Below are 10,537 nucleotides of genomic sequence, written 5' to 3'. Positions count from 1 at the left end.
CTTGCCGCGTCGAAGAAGCGCGCCGAGGAGGCCGTGAGGCGCCGCCCAGAAGACAGCGACGCACGATGCGACGCACGCCGCGCGGCAGGCGCGCAGTGAAGCGAAAAAGAGACGGAGAAGCCGAACGCGGCCGAGGAGCGAAAGAAAAACGCTGCGCGCAGAGTAGGAAGAGAGCGCGTGCACAGTCAACCAAGACAACAGACAGTCCAGTCACGGAGACGAAGGGGAGGGCACAGCCCCTCGCGACTCCCGCGGAAGACCACTTCCGGCGCAGTGAGCTCCAAGAAAGCTGAAGCTCGAGCTGTGGGCTCGCAGAGAAGAAAGCTGAAGACGAAAACGCGCCGAACGAAGTTGAGCGCGAGACAAGGCAGCCGCGAGCGGCGATGTCGAGACACGCGTGACATCAGGGAGGCGAAGACGCAAGTCCTCGCGGGTTGAAGGCGGAAGAAGACTAGAGTGCAGGCAGAGGGAGGGCTGAAAGAAGAGAAAAGAAAAAAGGAGAAAGAGCTAACCTTCCTCACCGCAGCCTCCCCTCGGCTCGCTCTCTCAAGCGCATGGGCGGGCCTCAGACGCGCGCTGCTTAGCCAAGGGTGTCGCGTTTGCGGGGAAAAAACAGACTCCTCGCTGGCATTTTCGAAGGGCGAAAACGAACAATTTGACAAATAAAGAGGACAAGAAGACGTGACAAAGGAAGACGATACTGGAAGTCGTTCGGCGCTTCTTCTTTCTTCACCTACCCTTTGCCCCGCTCTCCCCGTCCGCGCTTCGGACTTAGGGGGTCCCCTCTCTTTTCCCGCTGTCCTCCTCTGCGGACGAGAAAAGTCTTCTTCGCCTTCTTCTCAGACGACTCCCGCTCTTTTCACTTCGACGGCGCGCCTTCTCCCCGTGAAAGAATCCAGATGAGCAAGAACAGTCGTTGGCGTGGCTCACTAGCCGCCGCGCGAGGCTCGGCGCGTCCTCAGAGTCTGCGCGCGCGCCGCCATCTGCCGCGTCTGTCGGTCCAGTTGCCGTTTTTCTCTCCGCTGAACATTCAGGGTCTTAACGACTCTCTGTGGAACCCCTAAGGCCTCGCCTGCCTGTGGAAGCTCTAATCTCCAGCGAGTGCTGCGACTGCAGCAGAAAGCCAGAAGACACATCGACGCGGCGGGTGTCTTCGCCACCGAGAAGGCGCGCGCTTGTCTCCCGGGGCGCCTCGCCCGCCACGGCGCAGACGTGTCGGCTTATATTCGAAGATGTCAGAATCAAGGGGCGCAAGCCGTCCAAGAGCTTGAGAGAGAGACAAAAAAGGATATAGATATGCTTTTTCGTCTTTGTATGGAGGATCCGTTGAGCTGATTGTGGTTGAGGAGGGATATTTTGCAGAGGATTCCAGCCTGTCGCGTAGACTGCGCAGCTGTCGCCAACCGTGAGAGTTGCATGTAAGCGTTTTTTACTCGCAACGTGAAACCTCGAGACTCAACGCCACAGCCGACTCTCTTCCAACCGAACAACTGACAAAGGGCATTCAGTTTTCTTCTTCGCCTCGTTTAAGGGCGCTTCTTTCTTCTTTCGTTTCGATTTTTTGTCTTCTTGTCTCTCTATTTCGGTTCGTCGTCTGATCCACTTCGTTTCAACTCTGCGCGTGCAGCGACCCGGCAACCCGTCTGGAAGAAATTCCAACTTCACCGCCTTTTTGTCTGTTTTCCCGGTCTGCTTTTGCGCGTTTCCCTCTCTTTCAAAAGTCTGCTTCATGCTCTCGTCCTGCCCCTGCCTTTCGTTCCTTCACGCTCTCTCGGTTGGCGCCTGCTTTTCGCCGCGTTCCCGTTCAATGTGGTTTCTTCGTCCTCGGCCGGCGTCTCTGCTCAGGCTCGCGAATCCTCTGTTTCGCCGTCTTCTCGCACGTGTCTGTTTCTTGTCTCTTTAAAAAAGCTACCCTTTCCTTCTCCGTATCTGCATGGACTGCCAACGAGGCAGCAGCGCCCCGTAAACGGAGACTGAGAGAAAAAGAGAGGCGCCGCAAATCTGACCTGTTAACCCTCCAAGACACGTTTGTCGCAGGTTTGGTCTACCGTCGCCTTGTCGCTCATAGAGGAAGCGTCGATACCATCAGCCACGAGGCGGCAGGGGGACACAACCGGAGAACCCTGCAGCACCGTATGAATGTACCGCTGATCTTTTTTTAGAAAAAAAAGGTATAGATGGATAGGGAAGAAGAAAGATAGAGGAGAGAAGGGCCCTTCCGTCTTTCTCTGTGGGGGATCTCTCGCGCTGAGGAAGGGCCTCCTACCTCAGTCCACATGGAAAGACGCCCAGCGCGCCTCCGCCCGATGAGGTTCGCGTCTCCTCTCTTCGTGTCTCTCCACTTCTACGCTCCTTCTTCGTCTACGTTGTTTTTGAGCCTTGGTACTGTTTTTCCCTTCTCTCTACTGCTATTCACTTCTCTTCTTGCGGTCTTCGCCTTCTTTTTCGTGCCTGCTGCCTCACGCGCAGCCAACCGAGGCACTGTTTTCGTTTTCTTTCCTTCGTTCCGGAGTCTCGTTTGCTTTCCGCGCGTCGCCTGCGTCGTCCTTTTCTCAGCCTTTTTCGTTTCTTTTCGCGATGGCGCCGCTGCCGCGTTCCTCATCTTCCTCGCCTGCGCGGAGGGATGCCGGTCAAGACCCTCGCGCAAGCCCCGGCGGAGGCGAGTCTCGCAGACTAAAGCGGAGTGCAACCGCAGCCCAGCCTCGGTACGCAGGGCGATACGAGGAGGAAGACGAGAGTCAGGCTGCGCTGCGGGAGCTACTCGAAGAGGAGGACAAGAAGGGAGAAAGCGACTTGTATGTGCCACTGAAGAAACGCCGGGCAATGAAAGCCAAGCTGCTGCAGCGGCAGCTCCGCGCGCTTGACGCGCACCTCGTGCGCGAAGAGGCCGCGGACGGCCTGTCAGACGACGACGACGGGCAGCTCAACGATGAGAAAAAGAAAAAAGAAAACAGCGGTGAGCACGCAAGCGAGACCTTTTTTGGCGCGCGCCAGCTCAGTAACACGCCAGCTCAGCAACACGCTCGCGTGCATTGTGTGTGTCGTTTTTGGCTGCGCAGCTGTTGTCGCTGTCGATCCCTGTCTTCGTCCTCCTCAGTGTGAAGGGGGTCGCGCGTCGTCGGTCCCCAGTCTCATTCTGCGCCCGTCTCTCCTAGCTGCCCAATCGCTGTTCACTCTCCTCTCGTTCGCCTCCCTCTCTCTCTCTGCAGAGGGGCTTTCTGATTGTGTCCGGTGCCTCACCCTCTCTCGGTTTTCTCGCGTTTATAAATGTCATAATTCTTTTCTTTTCTTCGCGATGACACATCTCCGCGCGCTTGACGATCGTTGCGCTCGGCCTCTCTCTGGACCCCTGAGGCTTCCGCGCTGTCAATTTTTTGTCTGTTCTTCCTCTTTTTTTGTCGTCGTGTGAGGATGCCTTTGTCCCCTCGTGTCTCTTCTGGGCGAGTCTGGTGTCGTGCCCCTTTCGCCGCGTGTTTTTTGTTCCTTCCTCCACCTCTTTTTCATCTTTTTCTGGCGTGTGCGTCTCAGTGGCGCTCTCGCGGGCGCGGGCGGACTTTCGCAGAACCCTCCTCGCGACGAGTCACAAGTTGCGCGCGGAGGCCGAGGCGCAGAAGAAGGACATCGAAAAGGAGATGGAAGAAGAGGAGAAGCGCATCCTGGAGCAGGTGAGTCGCCAGCCCGGCGCCGACGTCTCTCAGCGTGCTTAGCCTCTTGTGCGTCGCGCCCCGCGAGGGGTGAGAGAGGGAACTTGTCAAAGCGACAGGAACCTTCTCAGCGTATCGGTATGAACGCCTTTCATCCCGTTCAAGGATGCGCAACTTGGTCTGCAACCTGGCGCGGGTGCATTCGATTGTGAGGCCGCTGTTCACGGCGCGTCTGGAGTGTCGCTGGCGTGTGTGGAGTTTCGGTTTTCTGCTTTCCAGGTCTCTAAGTCGATGGGCGCGCCGCTGCAAGGTGTCCGCGAGCGCGCCAAGGGCATCGTGTATACAAATCGCATGCAGTCGAACTGGGCGGTGCCCGATAAATACGCCGAGTTGAGTCTGGCGGAGGCAAACGAAGTTCGCGAGCGCTTCTTCATCGACGTGAGTGGCGAAGATCCGCCGCCGCCGTTTAGAAACTTCAAAGACATGCGCTTTCCCGCGCCCATTCTCAAGGGCCTGCAGGAGCGAGGCATTTCGTACCCGACGCAAATTCAGATGCAGGTAAGCGCAAGTCGGACGCGGCACGCAGACACCTGACTCATCCTCTGCGGAATGCAAGTAGGTACAAGCATACGGACGTATTTATATATATGCGCAATACGTGTCTACACATGCATATCCCCATCTTGAGGCGCCATGAGGGCATTCATTCTATATACACATATATATACATAGATGTTTAGTAATATATGTACATGTATATATTTGTGTAATAGTATATATACATACTTATGTGTATATACTCGCATCTGTGTGCGCGTATAGAGGGAGGGAGAGGGGCGCTTGAGCCGCATTCATCGAGGGCAGCCAAGAGCAGAGAAGGAAGATTCTTTTTTTTCATTTGTCTTCGAGGGCATTTTTCTTCGTTTTGAGTTTTTCTTCTTCGTCTCTCTACCCTCAGCAGCGATGGGCTGGACTCGAAAGAGGCGCGGGTGCGCTTCGCAGCATGGTCGTCGGATAACGATTTTTTCCTATTTTTTTTGTTTTGTTCGTCTCAGGGCATCCCGGCTATTCTCCAGGGCCGCGACATTATCGGCATTGCGTTCACCGGCAGTGGAAAGACTCTCGTCTTTTCGCTCCCAATGATCATGGGGGCCCTCGAATCCGAACTGCGGGCGCCATACCTTGCAGGTATGCGGCCCTTGTCTCGAAAACAAAAGAGGCCACAGAGTCGGGGGCCGCTCGGCCTGTGCAAATTCCGCAAACATATCATGTATCTGTAGATCTGTGTGTATGCAGCGTATATGTGTTCATATATACCTGTCTGCGAATCAATATATGTGTTTATGCATGCGAGTCGCTAGGTGGACATGCCTGTGCAGGTTTGAGGGTTTGCGGGGTCCGCGGGGGTGCTGGCTGCCGCGCGGACGCTGACCGCGCGCGCCGCGCTTCAGCAACTGTCGCTGTCGGTGAGTGGCGAGCGCCAAGAAGAAAGAAGCGAATTTTTTTTTTCTGTTTCTCTCTAGGCGAAGGTCCCTTTGGCCTGGTGGTTTGTCCGTCGCGCGAGCTGGCGAGCCAGACGAACGACGTCTGTTCCTTCTTTTGCGAAAAGCTCCACGAGGGTGGCTTTCCGCGTCTTCGCTGCGTGTGCATCATCGGAGGCATCAGCGTCGTCGAGCAGGTGAGCAGCGCTGTTTCAGCTTCTTTTACTCGACAGACGCGCATGTCGAGGTTTCTCCGCCGAACGCTGCTCTCGCGTGGACCCGCCGTGCCATTCGGTTTGGGGCAGGTCGACTCGCTGCGGCGGCGCAGCTCCGCCGGCCGCGGCGTTCTCCAGTCAAACGGAAGTCTGGAAGGATTTGCATGTGTCGATACACACCTACATCTGCAATATGTAGTCATACGTATCCATTCGTGCATGCATACCTACACATCTCTACATACATGCATACATACATACATATATCTAGTTGAGTTTGAATCGATAAGTCTGCGGTCCTTGCGTATCTCTACGCGTGACTGGGCAGAGTGTTTGTTCATTTGTCTGCCGGCGCGCGGCGTGGAGGACGCGGTTTGACTCACGTATGTTTGCTTCCTCACGTCCCTGAGTCTCCTTGTGAGCGATGGAAATCTATGTGCGTGGCTGTTGCGGCGCAGTCGCAAGCAATTCGACAAGGCGTTCACTGCATCGTCGCGACACCTGGGCGGCTGACAGACATGCTCAACAAGCGCCGCCTCGCGCTGCAGCAGTGCGAATACCTCTGCTTCGATGAAGCCGACAGGTAACGGCGCGCGCGACATTCCGCAGCAAAAAGGGATTTGAACGACGTGGCACGCGCGCAGCCGCGCGTGGCAGTTTGCCGTTCGTTTTTCCGTTAGTTACTCGCCCTGTCCCACTCTCTCTCACTCTCACTTCCTCTCCCTCTCCCTCGTCGTTTACGCGCCTGTGGCGAGTTCCGGCGAGTGTTTTGTGCGTAATTTGTGGGGGGTTTTTGCCGTTTTTTGGTTTTCAGGATGGTTGACATGGGTTTCGAAGAAGAAGTCCGAAACGTGCTCGACAGCTTCGGACACCAGCGCCAGACGCTGCTCTTCTCAGCGACAATGCCGCGGAAAATCCAAGAGTTTGCAAAGTCTGCGCTCATCGACCCGCTCGTGGTCAACGTCGGGCGTGCCGGTAAGTCGCGCGACGAACTTTAAATCTGCGAGAGCGACGCGCACATTGGAGGTTTCGTTTTCTCGAAAAATCAGAGATTTGTCTGTGGGAGCGTTTGTCGACCTCGGGAACGCAGACGGGGGGTGTCGCAGCGAGCGGTTAAGGGGACGTGGTTTCGAAATTCGAGGTGGAGCCTTAGGCGGTCGGCGCGGCGGAAACGCCGCTGTAGAACAATTCCAGGCTGCGTCAGCTCCTTTTGTGGCTCGCTGTAACCCGTTTACCTCGCTTTTTCGCTGCCTTCACAGAAGGCGTAGGCGAGTGAGCGCCCCCCCGAGATCCATTTTTTTTTTTTTTTTCGTCGTGTGGGTGGCGCAGGCGCGGCGAACTTGGATGTCGTGCAAGAAGTCGAGTACGTGAAGCAGGAGAACAAGTTGCCGTATCTGCTCCACTGTCTGCAAAAAACCGCGCCGCCCGTGTTGATTTTCTGCGAAAACAAAAAAGACGTCGATGACATCCAAGAGTACCTGCTACTGAAGGGCGTCGACGCCGCCGCAGTCCACGGCGGCCTCGCGCAGGAGGAACGAAGCGACGCGGTGCGCGCCTTCCGGTGAGTCGCCTCGCAGGGCGATAGTGCCTCAAGCGCTGGTAACCCCTTCTGAAGCATCTGCGCTTGCAAGTCGCGTGTAGGGCATGCCACCGCGCCAACCCACACGACCAGCGCAAGTGCGGGTCTCCCGCAGTCCATACATACATATTTGTGGGTCGTTCACATACATATATATATGGTAGCGCCCAAATCCATATATGTGGTAGAATCCATATATATATATATATATATATATATATATGTGATAGCGTCAACATATAGTTATATATGTGGTATCATTCATATACATATATATATGGTACTATCCGCACACATATATGTTTATGTGGTAGCAGAGCATGTGTGTGCGTATTGGGTCTCTGGAGAGGGGCGAACTCTGAATGGAGCCGAAGACACGTCTGGTGTCGCGTGTCTTCAGCGAAGGCCGAAAAGACGTTCTGGTGGGGACTGACGTCGCGTCAAAGGGTTTGGATTTCCCAGCGATTCAGCATGTGATCAACTACGACATGCCGAAGGAAATCGAGAACTACGTCCACCGCATCGGGCGCACAGGGCGCTGCGGCCGCACAGGTGTCGCGACGACGTTTGTGAACAAGAACCAAGAAGAGACAGTTTTGCTCGACTTGAAGGCCCTGCTCATCGAAGCTGGCCAGCGCATTCCGCCCTTCCTCGAGGCGCTCGACTCCAGAGGCTTCAACCTCAAGGTACGCGGCAGGAGAGATGCCTAGAACACAACCGACGTGGAATAATCTCAAGGTAGTAGGATTTTGAAATCCACCACTGATAGCTGTCTTTGGAACGCATCGGATGCAGAGAGCTGTCAAGAGCTGCAGGCGCACGCCGCGGACAGAAAGGTGACGCACCGAGGCGCGCAGACCGCAGAGCTCGCCTGGATGCAGCCGCCGCACTGCCGTCTGCGTGCTGCCTCTGCAACTCGACAGATACAAAGAGATATAGACACAGCGAGATGTTGATGGACGTAGATAGATAGGCAGATAGACGGATAAATAAATATAGATGTAGATACGTACGTACATAGATGTAGATAGTTATGTGCATCTACCCATGGATATAGACGGATTTAGACAGATACGGATTCGGATATGGGGTCTGCATGGCGCGGCTCGCTGTGTGCGCGTGTGTTTTTCTCTACATGTGATCACGTGTCTGCGGTGCCCATGTCCATGTGGCGTGCGATTTGCGCGCGTTTCTGCTCAGGAGATCGGTGGCGTTCGCGGCTGTGCGTACTGCGGTGGTCTGGGGCATCGTATTGCGCAGTGTCCCAAGCTGGAGACGCAGAAGCGCCAGACGCAAGGCACCATGGGCAAGGACTTCCTTACTTCGGGGTCGCGCTACGGCAATACCGCGCAGTACGGCGGCGACTGGTAAAGACCGCGCGGCGCATGCGCACACATTCATATCCACATTCACATGTACTCCCTGCGTATATATGTGGATGCGCGCGCGGAGGCCACATCGAGGGCGCGTCGCGCACATATCTGCGCGCGGACTCATGTGAATATGTATGTATATATATATATATATGAGACGCGAGCAGGTGGGCGGGAGACCGAGTGGGTTGACGATGATTTGCCTTGCGGCCGGCGCCTTTGCAAGTCGGCTGAAGCGCGTGCCTGTTAGGTTCGCGGAGGGGGTGAAAATGAAGTGCGTGGGAGGCTACACGTGTGCATACGCGCGCGTGTGTGCGCCTCGCTGGAAGCCAACTAACTTTCTTTTGCGGATTTTAGGGTGCGGTGTCTCGACGCGTACCGATGCGCATCTCGCGATATGTGTGCGTGTGCGGCGTGTCGCGCGGCTCTAGCCTGTTTCAGTTTTCGCGTTTTCACTTGTCACGGGGTGTGCGCAAGGCTGGAGTCTGTCCTGAGGGTCCCTATCCCGCATGCAGAAGCTCAGTCTGCCGGTACGCCAACGCGAGACTCGTGTCTCTCAGGCGGTGCGGCCGAGTACGTGTGCGGCGGCGCGTATGTCGAGTACTGGCGAGTCCAGCGCGCAGCAGGGATGCAACTCCTTGTGTCTTCTGCGCGAAGGCCTGGGTCGCGTTAGGTGTACAGACTTGAATCTGCGCGGGAACCGCACAGGCGAGTTGAAAATGCCCTGCGTGTGCGACTTGAGGCCCTAGAAATCCCGGCCTTCACTCGCCAGGTGACCACCACGCAATCAGTGCAGGCTGCGATGCGTCTGCGCGGACACAGTTGGAGGCCTGAAGAGCCCAGCATATCACTCGCGTCCTCCATGACAGGGGGGACGAGGGAGGGGGGGGGGGGCAGTGAAGCCTTTTCTCTCTCGAGACCAGCGCACGCAAAGTACCTGGCGGGCGGGGTTTGGAGGCCGCGCTGTCGAGACGTCGCAAGCAGTCCGTGTCTGGCACAGTAGCCCTGCACGCACGCTCCACGATTGCCGTCGGCAGCTTCGAAAGGCTGAGTGCAGGTACACTGCGAGTCGAACTCCCGCGAGACGAGGGTCAGCGCGCGCTGCGATGACTCTTTTCCGCCGCCAGGCAGCACGTCCGCAAGCTTGTGCGGGAGAGGGAACTTGCAGGCCAACATCAACGACAGGCTGAGTCAGCATCTCGAGTGACAGGGCTGCCTCTCTCATCATACTTTAAGCTAACTCGAGTCGACTAGTGAAGCTGAGTCATCTCACCTACGCGCAGGGCTGGCGAGTGTGCCGGCAGCAGGCCTCTCTGAACTGAGGTCGTTCGCAGAGCTTATGCTCATTTCACCGGACAGCTCGACGAGAGCGAGACGCAGAAAGCACAGGTGCATTTTGAGAGCACTAGGTTCCCTCCTGGGTTTGCTTCAATTCGCTACTTGTCTTAAGCCTGCCCGCTTCGCACACTGTGGAGAGGGGGGCGCTGGCCAATTCAGCCACCAACTAGAGAGGCGCTCTCTTGCAGTCGTTGGCGGCGTCGAATGTGCTGCAGCGCTGGGACATGCCGTTTTTTTCGAGGGAGCTCTTGCGACAGTGGAATGGACTGTTCATGCTCATTCTGCATGGAAGGCCGGCGACCACGCACCAACAAGAGCCATTTCACTCGATCGAGCCAGATTTCTCCGCCGCACTCGTGACTTACGTTTCAGCAGCTGGCTCTAATTTGGAGAGCATCCCTGTCACCGCTGCCGCGCATGTGCAGCTTACTCTCGCACAGACGTCCGTCAGATTATCAGAGGACTGGCGCCAATACGCATTGGTACCAGCCTGATGAATGCCGGATGCCGCGGCCATTCCGGGCTCGGGTGGTGGTGCTCTGAAGTCTGGAAATCGCTCGGGTTTCGCCTGTCTGTTGGAAGGGGAAACTCCGTGTTTTCTGTAAGTTTTTTCGTGAACGCTCTGCTGCCGCACTCTGTCGTCGGCAGTGGACGTGAACTGAAAAGCTGCTAGTGTGGAAATAATGGCCTTCGGTCTCGGTTCCGTCTGTGGAGCTATGTGCATTCTCTTGTGAAGCTCCGAGTGCGGAAGTCGTGCCCTATCTGACTCAAGTCTAGAGAAGCACTGCACGAACATGGGCAAGAGGGAATGGGCACGACTCTTTGATTTGTATAAGGTGTCGACCACGTAGCGCGACTTCCACATTTCCTATGACTCTGGGGCAGCAGCTGATGCCGCAGTCGCCTC

The 10,537-nt window shown here is 56.2% G+C and overlaps 1 protein-coding gene across 1 annotated transcript; it reads left to right on the top strand.

Moving 5' to 3' along the window:
- Positions 1-2,577: 2,577 nt before the first annotated feature.
- On the top strand, positions 2,578-8,290 carry BESB_025220 (DEAD (Asp-Glu-Ala-Asp) box polypeptide 41 family protein; the record flags this gene model as incomplete). Its single annotated transcript, XM_029361210.1, has 10 exons — positions 2,578-2,956; positions 3,529-3,665; positions 3,924-4,202; positions 4,700-4,832; positions 5,168-5,322; positions 5,799-5,923; positions 6,155-6,315; positions 6,670-6,901; positions 7,320-7,605; positions 8,120-8,290. 10 exons carry the CDS (start codon positions 2,578-2,580, stop codon positions 8,288-8,290), a joined length of 2,058 nt encoding a protein of 685 aa, XP_029215565.1.
- Positions 8,291-10,537: the final 2,247 nt, after the last annotated feature.

This window comes from Besnoitia besnoiti (assembly GCF_002563875.1).
Source record: "Besnoitia besnoiti strain Bb-Ger1 chromosome Unknown contig00014, whole genome shotgun sequence".
Lineage (NCBI taxonomy): Eukaryota > Apicomplexa > Conoidasida > Eucoccidiorida > Sarcocystidae > Besnoitia > Besnoitia besnoiti.
This window is presented reverse-complemented; position numbering and strand designations above follow the sequence as displayed.